The 22,744-nt window shown below is 49.0% G+C and overlaps 1 protein-coding gene across 1 annotated transcript; it reads right to left on the reverse strand.

Annotated features, from left to right (window-relative positions):
- Positions 1-4,102: 4,102 nt before the first annotated feature.
- LOC142530728 (uncharacterized) lies at positions 4,103-9,922 on the reverse strand. Its single transcript, XM_075636540.1, has 6 exons — positions 8,639-9,922; positions 8,303-8,539; positions 8,138-8,192; positions 6,368-8,091; positions 5,351-5,720; positions 4,103-4,602 (listed from the first exon to the last, which is right to left on the reverse strand). The coding sequence occupies exons 1-6, from the start codon at positions 9,920-9,922 to the stop codon at positions 4,103-4,105; spliced, it is 4,170 nt and encodes a 1,389-aa protein (XP_075492655.1).
- Between the last annotated feature and the right edge of the window lie 12,822 nt (positions 9,923-22,744).

The raw sequence follows: 22,744 nt of genomic DNA on the forward strand, positions 1-22,744 counted from the left end.
TATTTTTTTTTATGAGAGTCTGGAACGCAGGTATGGCAGCCCTGAGTGATCTGAGCGAGCGAGAATCAAAATATGTCTGGGGAGAGCCGGCCCTGGCGTGAAAGTGTACCGCCAAAAAGTGTGGGCCTCAGTCGCTAAAGCATCTGCCACTGAGTTACCCTCCCGGTAAATATGAGAAATATGAACAGCACGCCCCCGCATAAGACAGCGAATCCTAGAGACAATAGAGTCAAGAGCCCACTGACACCTACGAGAACGGAGGATCTGGATGGAAATCTGGGAATCGGTCTCAATCCAAAGGGGGAAAAGGGTAAGGTCAGAACAAAGAAGGAGTCCTCTCCAAACAGCCCACAGCTCCGCCCTGATGTTAGTCCCGATGCCGATGAACTCGCTGAAAGAAAAAAGTACCTGCCCAAAAGCATCACGAACGACCCCTCCAACAGTAGACTCCCCGGGGTTACCTCTCGAACTACCATCTATGTTGAGCTTGAAGACCCCGGGAGGAGGTCTGAGCCACCTAACAATGGTCATCTTCAACATGCGCCGAAGACTGACCGAGATACCTATCTGTCTCGCCGCCTGAAGAGAGCCCAGCCAGTGCTTGGGCTTAACAATGGAGGCCGAGTAGGCAAGACGAAGATAGGATAAAACCTGATGCTTGACCGTCACCCCGGAGATGGGTAAATGACGGTGTTTCGCATCGTTGCGAGCTGTCCAGAGGAACCAAATGACGATGAAGGGCAGGAATTCCTTCACGTGGCCCCCCGGAGTCCAGTCAAGAGTCCTCTTCCAAGAGCAGAGGAACAGATTGAGATCCCCAGTCGAGGGGATTTGAAAGCGGTAAACGGCACCGAAAAAATGCCAGACATGACGGGCAACGGGGCTGTCAAGGAAGATGTGCGTGAATGTCTCAGCCAAATCACAACACTGCCACTTGGAAGCAAGAGCCACCCCGCGCCACTGAAGGACCTCATCGATCGGTAGCCACCGATGCCAGAGTCTCCAGAAGAAGAAGGACATGGTGGGTCTCATCCACCTTCCCCAGCAGGGGATAAAGATATCAGACGGAGGGCCACGATGACGAACCAGCTCCCAGGCTGAATTCGTCGAGAAAACCCCGTCCGAGCTATGAATCCAACAGGCAGAATCCGGCTCACCCACAAGAATGGGGACCAAAGTGATGTCCTCCGCAACAGAGGGGGCAACAACAGAGCAAAGACTATCGTAGTCCCAGGCCCCCTCTACTAAGAAACTTGAGACTCGGGCCTCACGGTTCCCTCTAACCTCCCTCTGATCGGACAGAGGGGTATCACCAATCCAGATATCATCCCAGAAAGAGATGTCTCCGTGACCAATTCTCCAGCGAATGCCAGGCTCAGCGCGGGGCCGAATCTGTAAGAGGCGTCGCCAAGAAGGGGAGATGATCCCACGACAGGGGACACAGGCTGGGTGCAGAGTCTTGCAGTACTTCTGCAGCAGGAACTTCGCCCATAGGGAAGATCCCTGTCTGAATCTGTACCACAACTTAATAGAAAAGCTGTCCACAAGGTCTTTCAACCTGCGGAAACCCAAACCTCCCTCTAAGGGCGGGAGGCACACACGGGACCACCGGGCCCAGTGCCATTTCTTCTCCTGCGGGCGAGAGCCCCACAGGAAGCCATTGAAGATCAGCTCAATCCTCTCCATGATAGCCAGAGGTGGTTGGACCACCTGAAACAGATAAATCGGGATCGAGAAGAGGACGCTTCTGATAAGAGTCATGCGACTCCCTGGCGAAAGTGTACGAGTCTCCCATCCCTCGAGTTTTTTCCTGATCTAAAGCAGGAGGGGCTCGAAAAGCGCGCATTTTCTGTGCCCCCGGAATAACGGTGCGCCCAGGTACTTCATAGGGAGGAGCCCCTCAGCAAACCCGGTGATGCGCAGGATGCGGGAGCGGAGGCGTTCCGGGCATCTCGGGGGCAGAATGACGGCATTCTTAACCACATTGACCACCTGGCCAGAGAAGTTCTCGAAGTGCCACAAGAAATCTTTGATGCGCTTCATCCCGCGGGTGCCACCATTTGAGAAAATGATGACATCGTCAGCACATGCAAGGTGGGAGATCATGAGGTCACATCCCGAACGGAAGCGGAGCTCAGGGTGCTGAGAGAACAGGCGGTTCAGACCCCGCGAGAGATATTCGGCCCCAAGAACAAAGAGGAGAGGGGACAGGGGGTCGCCCTGGCGAAGCCCTCTAGTCGAGCTAAAGAAACCAGCAGGGGTCCCATTGATGTTGACGGAGAACTTGCAAAGGGATATGCAAGTCGACACCATCGCCACCACTTGCTTAGAGAAACCGAACTTCCGGAGAACATCCAGGAGGAACGGCCACTGGACCCTATCGTAGGCCTTGGCCATGTCCAGTTTCAGGATAACATTACCTCCCCGGGTGGGGAGGTTCAGACTATGAGTAAGCTCCTGGGCCAGGAGAATGTTATCCGAGATCAGTCTGCCCGGAACAAAACCACTCTGATTATGAGAGATGAGGTTTCCGGCAACGGTCTTCAACCTCGAATACAAGAGCTTAGAGATGATTTTGTTCGAGACATTGCACAAGCTAATGGGGCGGAAGTCCGTCCACGCGTGTGCGCCCGCCACTTTGGGAATCAAGGTGATAGTGGTGGCGGTGAAACTCTAGGGGATCAGGGAGCCATGAAAAAAATCAAGGACGGCATCAAAGACGTCCTGATGGACTATATCCAAACAGTGCTGATAGAAAATCGAGGAGAACCCGTCGGGGCCAGCCACACTGTCTCTAGAGATGGAGAAAACCACAGCGCGCACCTCCTCCAAGGTAGGGGTGGCGACCAGACTGTGGTTCTCAGATTGCGAGATGATTGACGGGAAGTTAGAGAAGTCTGGGCGGTCAAGCACAAAGGGGTCCCCTGTGAGGAGATTTTCAAAGAAAGCAGCCCCAGATTGTCGGATAAGCTCTGGAGACGTGAGACAAGTCCCGTTGTCCCAGATCCTGAAGATTTTGTTGGCCACGTGCTTTTTCTTAACCATATTGTGGAAGAGCTTAGTGTTCCTCTCCCCATCTTCCAGCCAATTGCACGCGGCTTTTGCTTCCAAAAATCGGCCTCCATCGCCGTGGCATTAGCTAAATCCGCGTTACACTTGGATAGGCTTTGCCGAGAGAGCTCGCTGGGGTCATTCTCGCAGGCCACCTCTGCGAGTCGCACCAACTTCTCTGCCTCATTGATTTTGTCAAAGATGTTGCCAAAGACATCTCGATTCCACCATTTCAGGTGGTTTTTAAGTCTTTTCAGCTTGGCAAAGAGGCGGAGCATACCAGTCATGTGGCACGGCAAGTGCCAATTAAGCCTGACAGTTTGGAGAAAGCCATGGTGCCGGACCCACATGCTTTGGAACCTAAAAGAGCTAGGTCCACGAGCGAAAATCGGAGCAGAGGCCAGGAGACGACAGTGATCAAAGACTGTGCGGGGGAGGTGTTGGATTCGGATGGAATTGAAGTGATCTCCCCAATCTACTGATACGAAGACTCTGTCGAGTCTTTTCCAAATGGTTTTATTGGTCCAAGTGAACGAGGACCCTTCAAACCCGGCATCGACTAATCCTGACTGTAGGATGAAGTCGTTGAATTCCTCCATAGGGAGGGATCGGCCTCCAGAGGTGCCAAGGCACTCGGAAGCATCCCTCACAACATTGAAGTCGCCACCCACGAGCCAGGGGCCACTGGCTGGCTTAGCCTGGATGAGGGAATCCCAAAGGTGACGGCGCTCTATGTGGTCGCACTTGGCATAGACAAAGGAGTAGAAGACGTCTGTCGGGAGAAAGGCAGCGGAGACGCGGAGGTGGAGGAACTGGTCGTGATCAAGCAGGCGCTCGACCTTGACGTCCTCCGATGAGAAGACCCAGATCTTATTATTGGAGTTGGAAATGACCTGGTGGAACCCTAACTGCGAGGTCATGAAACGATGATCCAAGACAGTCATGGGTTCGAAGATGGCCAGAATGTTGATACGGTGGCGATCCACTAAGGTGTGGAGCCTCTGGAGGGACTTAGTGTTACCTAGTCCCCTGATATTCCATATGAGGCAATTCATGAGGAACGAGCAGTAGGGGATCTCGATCTGTGTCGAGGGGACCTAGCTCTGTGCCTATTCTTCTTCGGTTGAAAGTCTCCCGATTCATTTAGGCGTTTATTGACTTGGTTGGACATATCAGTGTCATGGATGTCCCTATCAAAATCTCGTCCATCACAGGACTCAGCACGATGCCCGTGCAAGTCAGGGTCTTCCCCAACAGAGGAGGAGGAAAAAAGAGTGAAATCAGAGTGTGGGGGACCTTGATGGTGGACGATCTCCTCGAGAGAGTAGGAAGAGATTTCGGGCGGAGAATTAGGATTAAAGAGAGCTCGAGATGACGGGAGAGAGACAGTCGGGATCGAGTGGCTACTGTGGTTAACCACACAGAGAGAAGTGTCAAGCACGGGGTCAATCACGGGGTCAACAATGAGAGGGTGCGGGGATCCAAGGTCCTCCGCGCAGTCAAGAAACTGAGCAGCATCCTCCTCCTCCGCCTCCTTGGCCCAGGTACGAGCTATTAGGGTTTGGGGTTTGGGGTTTGGGGTTTAGGGGTTCGGGGTTTAGGGGTTCGGGGTTCGAGGTTCCGGGTTCGGGGTTCCGGGTTCCGGGTTCGGGGTTCCGGGTTCCGGGTTCCGGGTTCGGGGTTTGGGGTTGAGGGTTGAGGGTTGAGGGTTTGGGGTTGAGGGTTTGGGGTTTGGGTTTGGGGTTTGGGGTTTCGGGTTTAGGGTTTAGGGTTTAGGGTTTTTTTTTTTTTTTTTTAGCACAAATAAAACCTAACGGAGGGGGTTTAGGGTTTAGGGGTTAGCGTTCAGGGTTCAGGGTTCAGGGGTTTAGGGTTTAGGGTTTAGGGTTTTTTTTTTTTTTTTTTCCGGAAAACACCGCCGGATGCGGGGGGGTTAGGCAGACCCCTACCTGTATATATCCACAAAATAAACAGTAACAAAATACAGAATACAGGAAAAAAACCTAAAAGAGGAGGTGGATAAAACCATAACCTCCTCAAAAAGGCTAAAGCAGTAGAAACATAAATACAAAGCAATCTAGGGAAGGAATTACAAAAGCAAAACGAACCCTAGAAGACTACCAAATAAGCGGCAACAACTAATCAAAAAGGAGAAGCGCTATGAACCACATGCTGAGGAAGACAAAATGATAATGGCGAGATGATCGCAGAGTCCATGCAAAAGCTCTCATCCCGGAGCTATCATCCTGGAGAGTCCAATCTGTCAATATAAATATAATCTGGTAGCTGTCAACTGTACCAAACCCACTAGTCAAAAGAAAATCTGGCCAGGAAGCCACTATACAATGGCGATCACAGAGTAATATATAGATCGCAATCCCGCCAGAACAAAAGATATCTAGCATCTGAATCAAAAGAGCAGAGATCTCGATCCCATGAAGTAGGAGTCTGACGAACATGTCATAAGAAGCAGAGGATCCTTTAGAAAGCACCCCATGAATCCACCATGACATCCAGCAAACACCTCTGCAATAACTGATACGGCGGCCAAGGAGAACCAGCAGTAAACGCCCTCCAGGAACCATGAATGTGCCAAAGGAAAGCACCAACAGAAATAGGGCAGAAACCCACTCAGAACAAACAAGAATACACACATCATGTGCAAGTGTCTGGACCCACTTGCACAGACCATACGGAAGTGAAAAACAACCTCCAAGTACACTAACCTGCAATAAAATATATATATATATATGTATATAGATATAAATAGATATAGAGCCAGAGACCATAAAGAAAGAGATCCAAAAAAGAAGAAGGGGCTGCAAATGGCTAAGAGGATCTGTTTCTGAGGTATGGAAGCCCAGAATGATCAGATCTAGCAAGGGTGGAGATGTCTGGAGGTAGGGAAGGACCTAACTCTAAGGTGTACTGCCTAAAAGTATGAGCCCTCGCCGCCAAGGCATCCGCCACAGAATTCCCTTCCCGGTAAATATGCGATAAATGAACAGATCGCCCCCTCATCAACAAAAGAATCCGTGTAACAAAATGTTCAAGATCCCAGCAGCACCGACGAGAACGAAGTAAAAGAATGGAAATCCAAGAGTCAGTCTCAATCCAAAGAGGGAAGAGATGAAGATCAGAAGAAATGAGAAGACCCCTCCAAATAGCCCATAATTCTGCCCGGACATTGGTCCCAACTCCAATGAACTCACTGAAAGAAACCACCACATGCCCAGAAGAGTCACGAACAACCCCACCAACAGTAGAGGCCCCAGGACTACCTCTCGAACTCCCATCTACATTCAATTTAAAACACCCTAACGGCGGCCGCAACCAACGCAGCCTGCAAAACACCCCGCCAGTGCATGGGCTTAACAGTAGACGCAGCGTGAGCGAGGCGCAAATAAGACAAAATCTGAGACTTAACAGTCTCCGCGGAAATGTGCAAATGACGGTGTTTCGCATCGTTACGAGCCGTCCAGAGAAACCATAAAACAATGAAAGGCAAAAACTCCTTCACGTGGCCCCTAGGAGTCCACCCCGGATGCCTCTTCCAAGCACTGAGGAAGAGTCTGAAATCACTGGTAAGGGGAATACGGACATGAAAAACAGCCCCAAAGTAATGCCATACAGACCTGGCAAGAGGGCTATCAATGAAAATGTGCGTGAATGTCTCAGGCATCTCACAACACTGACATTTAAAAGCCAGCTCGAAACCACGACGCTGGAGCACATCGTCAACTGGAAGCCATTGATGCCAAAACCTCCAGAGGAAGAAAGACATAGTAGGCCTCAGCCAACTGCCCCAGCAAGTAGTGAAGATATCAGAAACTTGGTCTCTCAAGCGGACAAGCTCCCATGCGGATTTCAGCGAAAAAACACCGTCAGAACTATGCACCCAAATAGCCGAATCGGGCTCCCCCGATGCAATAGGGATCAGAGTAATAGTCTCAGCAACAGAGGGTGGGACAACTGAGCAGAGGAGGTCAAAATCCCAAGCCCCATCTGAAAGAAAGTGAGAAACACGGACACCCCGATCCCCCCTAAGCAGGACCTGACTAGACAAGGGAACATCCCCACACCAGATGTCATCCCAAAAAGCAACATCTCCCACCCCAATTCTCCATCGAATGCCAGATTCAGCACGAGCCCTAATCTTAAGCAAACGACGCCAAGTGGGAGAAATGAACCCAGCAGATGAAACATAAGCTGGATGCACCAACTGGCAGTATTTTCTCATCATGAATTTGGCCCATAGGGATGAACCTTGACGAAAACGAAACCATAATTTAATGGAAAAGCTATCCACAATATCTTTGAGCCTGCGAAATCCAAGACCCCCTTCAGAGACAGGAAGACATGCACGAGACCACCTCGCCCAATGCCATTTCTTATCCAAGGATCTGGATCCCCACATGAAACCATTGAAAACATTCTCAAGCCTCTCCATAACTGCCAGAGGTGGCTGGACTACCTGGAACATGTAAATGGGAACCGAAAGGAGGACACTCCTAAGGAGAGTCATACGGCTCCCCGGGGAAAGAGTTTTAAGCTCCCAACCCTCCAACTTCTTACTCACCATCTGCACAAGGGGATCAAAAAGAGAGCAAACTCTATTCCCACGAAACAAAGGAACTCCGAGGTATTTGATAGGAAAACAACCCTCCCCAAACCCAGTGATACGAAGGAGACGGGAACGAGTACGACCAGAACACCTCGGAGGCAAAATAATGACACTCTTAACTGCATTCACCAACTGCCCCGAGCAGTTTTCATAGTGATGCAAAAAATCCATGAGACTGTTCATCTCACGAGTCCCACCATTGGCAAAAATAATGATATCATCAGCATAGGCCAGGTGGGAAAGAAGGAGATCACAACCAGATCGGTACCTAATCGCAGGATACTGACGATAAAGACGATCAAGACCACGCGAAAGGTACTCTGCCCCCAAAATGAAAAGAAGTGGGGACAAAGGGTCGCCCTGCCGGAGACCCCTAGTGGATCCAAAGAATCCAGTGAGTGAACCATTGATATTAACTGAAAATTGGCAATGAGAAATGCAGGCAGATATCATCGACACTACCTGCTCTGAAAAGCCATAATGCCTCAAGACATCCAACAGAAAAGACCATTGGACCCTATCATAAGCTTTAGCCATATCCAGTTTCAAAATAACATTGCCACCACGGGTGGGGAGAGAAAGACTATGAGTGAGCTCTTGAGCAAGGAGGATATTATCCGAAATCACCCGCCCTGGAACAAAGCCACTCTGATTCCACGAAACCAGCCTCTCCGCCACCTCCTTCAGCCGAGAATATAAAAGTTTGGAAATTATCTTATTAGTCACATTACACAAGCTGATAGGACGAAAGTCCGACCAAGCCTGAGCACCCATGACTTTGGGAATCAATGTGATCGTGGTGGCAGTAAACCCCTGTGGCAAGGGACTACCCCGAAAGAAATCCAGGACCGCATCAAAAACATCCTGATGGACAATCTCCCAGCAATGCTGAAAGAAGGCCGAAGAGAATCCATCAGGCCCCGCCACACTATCACGATGAATGGAGAAAACAGTCGCCCGCACCTCCTCCAAAGAAGGAGGGGCAGCAATATTTGCGTTCTCCAAATCCGAGATCACCAAGGGGAAATCAGAAAAATCTGGGCAAGAAAGCACAAAAGGATCCCCAGTAAGCAGGTTTTGAAAAAAGGCGGCCCCAGACTGCTGAATAAGCTCAGGGGAAGTAATGCAAGAGCCATTATCCCAAATACGAAAGATTTTATTAGCCACCCTTTTTTTCTTGACCATATTGTGGAAGAGTTTGGTGTTCCTCTCACCATCCTCTAACCACCTACAAGCGGCTTTTTGCCGCCAAAAATCCGCCTCCATGGCGGTAACCCTAGCAAGATCTGCATTGCAATTGGACAAACTAGTCCAATGCAAATCCGAAGGAGCAGCCTCGCAATCTGCCTCAGCAATCCGGACAGCTTGCTCCGCCTCAGCAAGTTTGGCAAAAAGATCACCAAAAACACTCTTATTCCACCACTTCAGATGGCTTTTGAGGCGCTTCAATTTCACAAAAAGACGGGGCATACCGTTCAAATGACACGGTAAATTCCAATTAAGCCTCACCGTCTGCAAAAAACCATGGTGCCTGAGCCACATGCTCTGAAAGCGAAAAGAACTCGGCCCACTAGCAAAGACCGGGACTGACACAAAAAGAGGACAATGGTCAGAGACCGTACGAATGAGGTGCTCCACACGAATAGAATGAAAATGGTCACCCCAATCAACAGACACAAAAACCCGATCAAGACGCTTCCAAATGGTCTTGTTCGTCCACGTGAACGAAGACCCCTCAAAACCAGCATCTACTAACCAAGAATCCAAAATAAAGTGATTAAATTCTTCCATGGGAAGCAACCTCCCACCAGAAGAACCCAAACACTCCGACGAATTCCTGACTACATTAAAGTCGCCACCAACAAGCCAAGGACCCTGAGCAGGCTTAACCTGAAGCAAAGAATTCCAAAGCTGTCTGCGCTCAATGTAGTCACACTTAGCATAAACAAAGGAACAAAAGACAGTGGTCGGCAAAAAAGTAGCAGAAACCCGGAAGTGAAGGAATTGAGTGTGATCAAAAAGACACTCAACCATGACATCCTCAGCAAAGAAAACCCAGATATGACCCGAGGAGTTCGATATAACTCGAGAAAAACCAAAACGACGAGTCATAAAACGAACATCCAGATCAATCATGGGTTCCAAAATAGCCAAGATCTTGACTCTCTTATCTTTAACGTGGGCATGTAGCCTTTGTTGAGACTCCGAGCTCCGGAGCCCCCTGACATTCCATATGAGAAAATTCATGGAGAATGGGCACCAGAACCGCCCTGTCGCTTTTTACGCGACCTATGAAAAGCATTCTCCTTCCTTTTCTTAATATCCCCCATATCAGCATCCAGAATACGACCTTCAGACCTACAGCCATCACCCGACTCAGAATGCCGATCGAATTCCTGATCAGTATCTCCAGCAGATTCCAGCCGGAAGACCAGCTCACTGACAGAAGAACCCTGCCTAGCAACCAATTCCTCTACCGTAGAGGAAGCATCATCAGGAGACAAAGGAACAGAGGGGATGGAATGACTACTGTGATTCAAAGTACAAGGCCCCAGAGAGCCAAACACAGGCAACTCACTAGTAGACGGGACCCCAATACCATCCACACAATCATCCAACTGTAACCCTTCATCAATAACCTCATCACTGAGGATCACACCCTCAACAAGAACAGACTCCAAAGGATCCTTTCCAGAAGACCCAACACCGGCATCCTCCAGATTACCACATGGAGGGTCCATATCAACACAATCTAATCCAACAGGATCAGGCTCCGCATCCTGTCCATGCGAGAGCACCTCAAAAGGATTCAACTCAAGAGGATTCTTTCTTGGAAGAACCTGCCGAACTGGCCTCTTTCTCCCTCTACGTCTGGGACCCGTGCCAGTTTTCTGAAGCTGAGGCTGGGTCCCCAAATTAAAACCAGAATTAACACCCCCTGGAGGGGCAGACTCTGTAGATGGGGGAGACTGGCCAGAAGCACGGTCAGCAGGCTTAGGACGAACAGGTTTGGGATTTTTTCCATGGGAATAACAAACACTGGTCGAATGACCCAGCATTTTGCAATCCATGCAGTACCCGGGGATTCGCTCATAAATGACTTCAATTTCTTGAGCATGATCACCCCAACCCACCCAAATCTCTTTGACTGGCGGTTCGAGCACATTAATTTCAACACAGACGCGAGCAAAAGCGCCTCGAGAAGAATCTGCAGTATGATCATCCATCTTCACCGGTTTCCCCACAATTTTGGCCAAAGCAAAGAGACTTTGCTTAGAAAACAAATGAAGGGGAAGACCTTGGAAGCGGATCCAAACAGGGGCAATGGGTGACTCCTCCTGAAGATTAAACTCTGGCGTCCACTTAGAGAAGCGGACCGACAGAGGTCCAACCTGCATAACCCCCTTAGTCCAAAAGAACGCATAGTCTTCTTCACAAGCAAGTGTGAGAACAAGAAAACCCCGAGGCATGAACTTTAAGTCAAAAGATCTAACTAGTCCCAATTTAGCAAAAGCCGCAGAAATACCAGAATTTGGAACTAGAGATCGATTCCGTGAAATTTTTCCAACCAAAGCAAATTTGAAAGGTTCTGCGAGGGTAGAAATAACCTCATCCGGGAAGAGAATACCCGGTTTTCCATTTCGAAGAGTCGGCACAGGCATGTCATTCATAGAGTTGTGCAACTCATCAAAGCTTTTTTTGGCCGTCCGAGGGGATGGTGGAGTCAGGATATCACGAAATGACACAGTAAGCGGAATAGGAACACGCGTACCTGGTTTGACCGTTTCAGCACAAGGGTTGACTGCCGAGTCAACTCGTCCTTCACGGTGATTCGACTCGACCGAGTTGACTCGTGAGTCACCTACCGGAGCACCACCATGGACCGGCGACGGTGAGGGGAGCCCAGAACCGGGACCAATTGAGCTAGAACCGGGCAATGGAGGGATCGATTGGACTACAAAAGATGAAGAAAACCGAGTTGGCTCAAGAAATTGGGGGTTTCCGACCGGTGGCCGGAAACCTGAAATTGACCAGGGTAGAACCCGACCCATGACTGGACGATCACAATGGCCAGAGGAATTGAAGAAAGACGGTGGCACGACGCCGGAAATCGGAGATGAATGTGACGAAACAGCGTCGGCCAGGTGCGGAAATCTCAGATCTGAAATTGCCGTCGATTACGAACGGCACTTTGGATGAAACCGGTGCCATTGAACTCGCTTTGGAATGTAGATTACAGATCGGGCCTTGGATTGAAGTTATGTTGGACGAATCAGCCGGAATCGAAGAAATAAATTCCGGCGAGTTTGAAAACAGTGCAGGCGGCACTTTGAACACCGATTGCGGCGGTTCTACGGAGTTGTTTGAGGTGAGGCTGGTACCAATCTCTTCGTCTGGTCGAGGCGCATCTACCGGTAGGTACCCGACGCCGATATGAACAGTGGACGGCGAAGTAGCGAATTTGAACGGAAATTGCGCGATTTCAGTCGGTAAAATAGGAAGGTTGCCGGACTCCGATGACTCTGAAATTTTAGTATGATGATCGGCAGGGAAAGACGGTTCTAATGGTGTAGGTGGCCGGCCGGGATCCGGCGGCAGTGACATGGCGGCGGTTGAGCGTGAATAGTACTATTTTAGGAAATTTTTGGGATTTTTTTTTTTTTTTTTTTTGAGAGCGTTTGTAACTTGTTTTGGTTTGGTTTGGTTTGGTTTAGGGTTTAGGGTTTAGGGTTTTTTTTTTTTTTTTTTAAACAAAAACACCGCCGGAAACGGGGGGGTTAGGCAGACCCCTACCTGTATATACAACAAAATATCAGCACAAATAAAACCTAACGGAGGGGGACTAGACCAAGACCTCCGCAAAGGCTATACAATCATCACATCATAACAAAAGACAAACACACTACGGGGTTTCACAGAACCCGAAGACTCCCCAGGACCTGAATCAGTAGGTAAACCTTGCAATATCTCGTAATAATTTTCGTCGGAATAGGCCGATTCGGATCTCTCCTCACAACAGGTCGACGTCGAGGACGCTTAACAACCTTCTCTTCATACTCAGAAACATGACCACTAGACAGAACCTGATCGGAAGTAACATCCTGTAACGGCACGCTAGGATCCTGCAGTGGTGAGTCAGAAACAACACCCTTACCATGAGGTCGGGTCCGGCGCGGGCGAGAAGACTTGCCATTACGAGAGCAAAATTCAAGGGAATGCCCCAATAACTGGCAATGAGAACAATAATGGGGAACTTGCTCATAAATCACCTCCACAACTTGACTATGGTCACCCCAACCCACCCAGATACGCTCCGGACGAGCGTGAAGAACATCAATCTCAACACAGACTCGAGCAAAAGATCCTCTAGTCCCATCGGCGGTAATCTCATCAATCTTAACTGGATTACCTAAAATCTTAGCAATAGGAAACAAGCTCTGTTTAGCATAAAGATGCAAGGGCAAATCAATAAATCTGACCCAAACAGGAGCAATAGGAGAATCTGCCTCAAACTTGAATTCGGGAGTCCATTTCGAAAAACGAATCACTACAGACTGAATCGAAACAAGAGGCTGAGTCCAAAACCTCAAATAATCCTCCTCACAGGAAAGGGTGAGAACCATATATCCCCGAGGAAGAAAACGAACAGTATGAGAACCCAACAAACCAACACAAGACAAAGCAGATAAAAAATCAGAATTAGGAGTCAAACCCCGGTTCCCAGTGATTCGCCCTACCAAAGCAAACTTAAAAGAAGCAGAGAGGGACGAAATAACCTGATCCGGGAACAAAATACCGGGAATCCCATCTCGAACAATCGGAGCTGGCACTTCTTCCATCGAGTCAACTATGTCAGCAAAACTCTGACTCGGCAAAACCGGAGACGTACGATTCAAAATATCCTTAAAAGAGACTGACGGAGGACAAGAAACCTTCGAAGAACGATCAAAAACAGCCGATGGAACAACCGAGGCAGCAATCCGCGAAGGAGGAACTGCCGGTCCAACTCGGCCGAGTGAACTCAGAGAGCCGACCGAGTTCACCGGCGAGACACCAAACTGAGAACCACCTAATGCCGGAGAGGAGAATGCGAAGCCGGAACCGGCCATACCACTACCCGAACCGGCCGGAACGGTTGTGACTCGGGACGAAATCGGTGATGAACTCGAGCCAAGAACACCAAATTGGGCGTTTCCGATCTCTGAATAATTTTCCGAAATTGGCAACATGGAACAATTGCCCATCCCTTGATTAGAGCTCTGGCCAAAGGAATTGAATTTTAGAGAAGTATCGGCGCCGGAATTGAAGCAAACGTCCGACGAAGGCGAGTGAATAGAGCTTGTAATCGTAGATCTGAAAATCCCGTCCATCGGAGACGTTATAGACATCGGTGCTGGTACCATATGAAGCGCCTTGGAGTGGGTATTACAGATCGGGACCCCGATCGAACAAACACCATCGGAAGCGGCCGGAATCGAGAAAACCGTAGGCGGCGATTCTGTGAACAGTAAATTCGTGACTTTGCCGGATGAATTGGGGCACCAATCGGCATCCGATTGACCTGAAATTTGAACACAAGGTGAGATTTGAGAAGATGATTCTAGTGGTACAAGAATCGTAGCCGGACGATGAACTTTAGCCGGCGCGATCGAGCTCGCCGGAAAATGCGCAGATTTCGAGCATTCAGACGTGGAATTGGCCGAGCAAAGGTGCTCCGATTGACCTGAAATTTTTACAGTAGCCTCGTCTCGTCGAGGCGCATCTGTTGGTGTCATTGGCCGGCCGGAAACCGGCGTTAACATGGAGGCGATTTTTGGGCGATTTTTGGCTTATTTTGGGTCACTATTCACTTTAGAGAAAAAATTTTAGGGGCGAAATGGGTTTAGGGTTTAGGGTTTAGGGTTTTTTTTTTTTTTTTTAAAACAAAAACACCGCCGGAAACGGGGGGGTTAGGCAGACCCCTACCTGTATATACAACAAAATATCAGCACAAATAAAACCTAACGGAGGGGGACTAGACCAAGACCTCCGCAAAGGCTATACAATCATCACATCATAACAAAAGACAAACACACTACAACAGAGAGCCCAGAAATCAACGCCAAAAAACAAATCAAGTCCAACAGGGCACCCTGGAATATGTCAGCAAAAGCAAAATAATCACAACGATGGGCAAGGAGAACCCTGCAGTGAACGCCCATCACATATCTCCCAAAAACGCGAAAAAATAAATCATCCTGGATCAGGAGGTCGCCCGTAAGGCAAACTCGATTGAGCCGCCTTCTGTCGATAATACCGTCGCTGCTGAGACCGTGTACGGCCCGGGAGAGGTAGAGATAAACATGTAGTAGTAGAAGAAGGCACCACACCCTCCTCACCGCCCACACTCATTGAACCCACCTCAAACGAAGGCAAAGGAATAGAAATAGGAGGGTCACCTACGGGATCCTGAACAAGAGGAGCAAGCTCAACCATCGGAGCCGGAACAATCACAGGTGCAGGAACATCTGCGATAGAAGAAGACACCATATCAACCAAACCCGTGGTCGAAGACGAGCGAGCCGGAGCTGAAGCTGCCTTAGACGAGCGAGCCGGTGCCGGATAACCTGCCGCAAGATTCCCCTCAATCGCTATCTTACTAATAAGTGACGTGACTCTCGGTGGACGGGGTTTCACAGAACCCGAAGACTCCCCAGGACCTGAATCAGTAGGTAAACCTTGCAATATCTCGTAATAATTTTTCGTCGGAATAGGCCGATTCGGATCTCTCCTCACAACAGGTCGACGTCGAGGACGCTTAACAACCTTCTCTTCATACTCAGAAACATGACCACTAGACAGAACCTGATCGGAAGTAACATCCTGTAACGGCACGCTAGGATCCTGCAGTGGTGAGTCAGAAACAACACCCTTACCATGAGGTCGGGTCCGGCGCGGGCGAGAAGACTTGCCATTACGAGAGCAAAATTCAAGGGAATGCCCCAATAACTGGCAATGAGAACAATAATGGGGAACTTGCTCATAAATCACCTCCACAACTTGACTATGGTCACCCCAACCCACCCAGATACGCTCCGGACGAGCGTGAAGAACATCAATCTCAACACAGACTCGAGCAAAAGATCCTCTAGTCCCATCGGCGGTAATCTCATCAATCTTAACTGGATTACCTAAAATCTTAGCAATAGGAAACAAGCTCTGTTTAGCATAAAGATGCAAGGGCAAATCAATAAATCTGACCCAAACAGGAGCAATAGGAGAATCTGCCTCAAACTTGAATTCGGGAGTCCATTTCGAAAAACGAATCACTACAGACTGAATCGAAACAAGAGGCTGAGTCCAAAACCTCAAATAATCCTCCTCACAGGAAAGGGTGAGAACCATATATCCCCGAGGAAGAAAACGAACAGTATGAGAACCCAACAAACCAACACAAGACAAAGCAGATAAAAAATCAGAATTAGGAGTCAAACCCCGGTTCCCAGTGATTCGCCCTACCAAAGCAAACTTAAAAGAAGCAGAGAGGGACGAAATAACCTGATCCGGGAACAAAATACCGGGAATCCCATCTCGAACAATCGGAGCTGGCACTTCTTCCATCGAGTCAACTATGTCAGCAAAACTCTGACTCGGCAAAACCGGAGACGTACGATTCAAAATATCCTTAAAAGAGACTGACGGAGGACAAGAAACCTTCGAAGAACGATCAAAAACAGCCGATGGAACAACCGAGGCAGCAATCCGCGAAGGAGGAACTGCCGGTCCAACTCGGCCGAGTGAACTCAGAGAGCCGACCGAGTTCACCGGCGAGACACCAAACTGAGAACCACCTAATGCCGGAGAGGAGAATGCGAAGCCGGAACCGGCCATACCACTACCCGAACCGGCCGGAACGGTTGTGACTCGGGACGAAATCGGTGATGAACTCGAGCCAAGAACACCAAATTGGGCGTTTCCGATCTCTGAATAATTTTCCGAAATTGGCAACATGGAACAATTGCCCATCCCTTGATTAGAGCTCTGGCCAAAGGAATTGAATTTTAGAGAAGTATCGGCGCCGGAATTGAAGCAAACGTCCGACGAAGGCGAGTGAATAGAGCTTGTAATCGTAGATCTGAAAATCCCGTCCATCGGAGACGTTATAGACATCGGTGCTGGTACCATATGAAGCGCCTTGGAGTGGGTATTACAGATCGGGACCCCGATCGAACAAACACCATCGGAAGCGGCCGGAATCGAGAAAACCGTAGGCGGCGATTCTGTGAACAGTAAATTCGTGACTTTGCCGGATGAATTGGGGCACCAATCGGCATCCGATTGACCTGAAATTTGAACACAAGGTGAGATTTGAGAAGATGATTCTAGTGGTACAAGAATCGTAGCCGGACAATGAACTTTAGCCGGCGCGATCGAGCTCGCCGGAAAATGCGCAGATTTCGAGCATTCAGACGTGGAATTGGCCGAGCAAAGGTGCTCCGATTGACCTGAAATTTTTACAGTAGCCTCGTCTCGTCGAGGCGCATCTGTTGGTGTCATTGGCCGGCCGGAAACCGGCGTTAACATGGAGGCGATTTTTGGGCGATTTTTGGCTTATTTTGGGTCACTATTCACTTTAGAGAAAAATTTTTAGGGGCGAAATGGGTTTAGGGTTTAGGGTTTAGGGTTTTTTTTTTTTTTTTTAAAACAAAAACACCGCCGGAAACGGGGGGGTTAGGCAGACCCCTACCTGTATATACAACAAAATATCAGCACAAATAAAACCTAACGGAGGGGGACTAGACCAAGACCTCCGCAAAGGCTATACAATCATCACATCATAACAAAAGACAAACACACTACAACAGAGAGCCCAGAAATCAACGCCAAAAAACAAATCAAGTCCAACAGGGCACCCTGGAATATGTCAGCAAAAGCAAAATAATCACAACGATGGGCAAGGAGAACCCTGCAGTGAACGCCCATCACATATCTCCCAAAAACGCGAAAAAATAAATCATCCTGGATCAGGAGGTCGCCCGTAAGGCAAACTCGATTGAGCCGCCTTCTGTCGATAATACCGTCGCTGCTGAGACCGTGTACGGCCCGGGAGAGGTAGAGATAAACATGTAGTAGTAGAAGAAGGCACCACACCCTCCTCACCGCCCACACTCATTGAACCCACCTCAAACGAAGGCAAAGGAATAGAAATAGGAGGGTCACCTACGGGATCCTGAACAAGAGGAGCAAGCTCAACCATCGGAGCCGGAACAATCACAGGTGCAGGAACATCTGCGATAGAAGAAGACACCATATCAACCAAACCCGTGGTCGAAGACGAGCGAGCCGGAGCTGAAGCTGCCTTAGACGAGCGAGCCGGTGCCGGATAACCTGCCGCAAGATTCCCCTCAATCGCTATCTTACTAATAAGTGACGTGACTCTCGGTGGACGGGGTTTCACAGAACCCGAAGACTCCCCAGGACCTGAATCAGTAGGTAAACCTTGCAATATCTCGTAATAATTTTTCGTCGGAATAGGCCGATTCGGATCTCTCCTCACAACAGGTCGACGTCGAGGACGCTTAACAACCTTCTCTTCATACTCAGAAACATGACCACTAGACAGAACCTGATCGGAAGTAACATCCTGTAACGGCACGCTAGGATCCTGCAGTGGTGAGTCAGAAACAACACCCTTACCATGAGGTCGGGTCCGGCGCGGGCGAGAAGACTTGCCATTACGAGAGCAAAATTCAAGGGAATGCCCCAATAACTGGCAATGAGAACAATAATGGGGAACTTGCTCATAAATCACCTCCACAACTTGACTATGGTCACCCCAACCCACCCAGATACGCTCCGGACGAGCGTGAAGAACATCAATCTCAACACAGACTCGAGCAAAAGATCCTCTAGTCCCATCGGCGGTAATCTCATCAATCTTAACTGGATTACCTAAAATCTTAGCAATAGGAAACAAGCTCTGTTTAGCATAAAGATGCAAGGGCAAATCAATAAATCTGACCCAAACAGGAGCAATAGGAGAATCTGCCTCAAACTTGAATTCGGGAGTCCATTTCGAAAAACGAATCACTACAGACTGAATCGAAACAAGAGGCTGAGTCCAAAACCTCAAATAATCCTCCTCACAGGAAAGGGTGAGAACCATATATCCCCGAGGAAGAAAACGAACAGTATGAGAACCCAACAAACCAACACAAGACAAAGCAGATAAAAAATCAGAATTAGGAGTCAAACCCCGGTTCCCAGTGATTCGCCCTACCAAAGCAAACTTAAAAGAAGCAGAGAGGGACGAAATAACCTGATCCGGGAACAAATACCGGGAATCCCATCTCGAACAATCGGAGCTGGCACTTCTTCCATCGAGTCAACTATGTCAGCAAAACTCTGACTCGGCAAAACCGGAGACGTACGATTCAAAATATCCTTAAAAGAGACTGACGGAGGACAAGAAACCTTCGAAGAACGATCAAAAACAGCCGATGGAACAACCGAGGCAGCAATCCGCGAAGGAGGAACTGCCGGTCCAACTCGGCCGAGTGAACTCAGAGAGCCGACCGAGTTCACCGGCGAGACACCAAACTGAGAACCACCTAATGCCGGAGAGGAGAATGCGAAGCCGGAACGGCCATACCACTACCCGAACCGGCCGGAACGGTTGTGACTCGGGACGAAATCGGTGATGAACTCGAGCCAAGAACACCAAATTGGGCGTTTCCGATCTCTGAATAATTTTCCGAAATTGGCAACATGGAACAATTGCCCATCCCTTGATTAGAGCTCTGGCCAAAGGAATTGAATTTTAGAGAAGTATCGGCGCCGGAATTGAAGCAAACGTCCGACGAAGGCGAGTGAATAGAGCTTGTAATCGTAGATCTGAAAATCCCGTCCATCGGAGACGTTATAGACATCGGTGCTGGTACCATATGAAGCGCCTTGGAGTGGGTATTACAGATCGGGACCCCGATCGAACAAACACCATCGGAAGCGGCCGGAATCGAGAAAACCGTAGGCGGCGATTCTGTGAACAGTAAATTCGTGACTTTGCCGGATGAATTGGGGCACCAAACGGACTCCGATTGACCTGAAATTTGAACACAAGGTGAGATTTGAGAAGATGATTCTAGTGGTACAAGAATCGTAGCCGGACGATGAACTTTAGCCGGCGCAATCGAGCTCGCCGGAAAATGCGCAGATTTCGAGCATTCAGACGTGGAATTGGCCGAGCAACGGTGCTCCGATTGACCTGAAATTTTTACAGTAGCCTCGTCTCGTCGAGGCGCATCTGTTGGTGTCATTGGCCGGCCGGAAACCGGCGTTAACATGGAGGCGATTTTTGGGCGATTTTTGGCTTATTTTGGGTCACTATTCACTTTAGAGAAAAAATTTTAGGGGCGAAATGGGTTTAGGGTTTAGGGTTTAGGGTTTAGGGTTTTTTTTTTTTTTTTTTTTTTTAATAAAACACCGCCGAAAGCGGGGGGGTTAGGCGGACCCCTACCTGTATATATAAACACAAAAGAAATACAAGATAAGGCCTAAAGAGAGGGCAGGTATACCAAGACCTCTCTAAAAGCGAGTCTGACAACACATAAAACATAAAGACATAAAACCTAGGGTGGCAAATACACGTGCCAAAATCTAATCCCTAGGAAAAGCGCATAATAAAATGAACATATAAGAGCAGCGCTAAATACATCAAAACAAATCGAAACATGTCTAAACTGTAAAGATCCGACTCAGATGTAGGTGCAAAAGACAACCAATTGTACCCATCTCTGAGCCGTCTGTCGCTGTAAGTCCAACATGAAAATGGCGTCCTAGTCCGAGATCGGTCGCAATCCAGCTGAAGTAAGAGAAACTTCAAATCCCCAGAAGAAGGTGAAAACGTATGGAGCTCATAACGTCATAAATCCAAGCGTGACTGGAACGTTGATATAAGAGGTAGCCAAGAGATAACATGGAGAGCCACCAATGCACGTAGCAAAAGCAGAGAACATATAAATCCCGACATGAATGGAGCTCTGGGCCAGAGAAACCACTGAGAGAGATCATCCAAAGCCACCATAAAACCCGGCAAGAGAACACAAAATATAGAAAGCGGCGGCCAAGGAGAAGCCTGCAGAGAGCGACCGCCAGAGAACAGGGTGGTCCAAATAAAAGCACCAATGGAGAAGGTGCGAGAGTCCACCCAGATCCAAAGAAACAAAGCACTCCAAAGAGACAGTACCTGCAAAGGAAAAAATACATATAGATATATATAAATATATATATATATATGAAAATAGATCCAAATAAAGGAAGGGGCTGCAAATAGCTAAGAACATCTGTATCTAAGGTAGGGAAGCCTGGAGATATCCGAGCGGGTCAGTATGGATATGTGTCTGGGTAGTGAAGGACCTAACTCTAAGGTATAAACCCTAATGGTATGAGCCCTCGCCGCCAACGCATCCGCCACCGAATTTCCCTCCCGAAAAATATGTGAAAAATGAACCGCCCGCCCCCTCAAAAGAAACAGAATCCGAGTGACTGTATGATGAAGGTCCCAATGACACCGACGAGAACGCAGGATCTGAAGAGAAATCTGAGAATCGGTCTCAACCCAAAGGGGAAAAAGACCGAGATCGGAACAGATAAGAAGGCCCCTCCAAACCGCCCAAAGCTCCACCCGGACATTGGTCCCGACTCCGATAAACTCGCTGAAGGAGAGCACCACCCTGCCAGAAGAATCACGCACAACACCACCGACAGACGACTCCCCAGGATTGCCCCTCGAACTCCCATCAACATTCAGCTTAAAGCACCCAGGTGGTGGACAGAGCCACCGGACAATCGCTAACCTATGGGTCCGCTGAAAGGCAACAAAAATTCCCAGCGATCTCGCCGCCTCAAAGGCACCAAGCCAGTGCTTGGGCTTAACAATGAAAGCAGCATGGGCAAGACGCAGATAAGACAAAATCTGAGACTTCACAGTCTCCCCAGAAATACGCAACTGACGGTGCTTCGCATCATTACGAGCCATCCAGAGAAACCACAAAACAATGAAGGGCAGAAACTCCTTGACGTGGCCCCCAGGTGCCCAATGAAGATTTCTCTTCCAAGCGCTAAGGAACAACCTGAGATCCCCTGTGCAGGGGATCCGGACACGAAATATGGCCCCAAAGAAATGCCAGACATAACGGGCTATCGGGCCATCAATGAAGACATGTGTAAATGTCTCCGACATATCACAACACTGGCATCGAGAAGCCAACTCAAAGCCACGACGTTGGAGCATATCATCCAACGGGAGCCACTGATGCCAAAATCTCCAAAGAAAAAAAGACATCGTGGGCCTCAACCAACGGCCCCAACAAGGAGTCAAGATATCAGAAACAGGGTCTCTCAATCGGACAAGCTCCCAAGCAGACCTAATCGAAAAAAGCACCGTCAGAACTGTGAATCCAAAGCGCCAAATCAGGCTCGCCAAAGGCAATCGGGGTCAAAGTAATCGCCTCAGCAACAGAAGGGGCCACCACAGCGCAAAGAAGATCGAAATCCCAAGCCCCCTCAGACAAAAAGTGAAAAACCCGAACAGCACGGCCCCCACGGACCTCACACTGGCTGGACAGAGCAGTATCCCCAAACCATATGTCATCCCAAAAGGACACGTCTCCAAGGCCAACGCGCCAGCGAATGCCGGGCTCGGCGCGAGGTCTGATCCGTAGGAGACGACGCCAGGTGGGGGATATTAAACCACGAGGGAGAACAGAGGCAGAAGCATCCATCTGGCAATACTTCCGTAAAAGGAATCTCGCCCAGAGAGAGGAGCCCTGCCGAAACCGGAACCACAACTTAATAGAAAAGCTATCCACCAGATCTTTCAATCTGCGGAAGCCAAGACCACCCTCCATCACTGGGAGACAGGCTCGAGACCACTTGGCCCAGTGCCATTTCTTCTCCAGTGTCCGCGACCCCCAGAGAAAAGCGTTGAAAACCAGCTCAAGCTTCTCTATGACAGCAAGCGGTGGCTGTACCACCTGAAACAGATAAATCGGCATGGAGAGGAGCACACTGCGGATAAGGGTTATGCGG

The sequence above is a fragment of the Primulina tabacum genome, chromosome 17, assembly GCF_025594145.1.
Source record: "Primulina tabacum isolate GXHZ01 chromosome 17, ASM2559414v2, whole genome shotgun sequence".
NCBI classification, from domain to species: domain Eukaryota; kingdom Viridiplantae; phylum Streptophyta; class Magnoliopsida; order Lamiales; family Gesneriaceae; genus Primulina; species Primulina tabacum.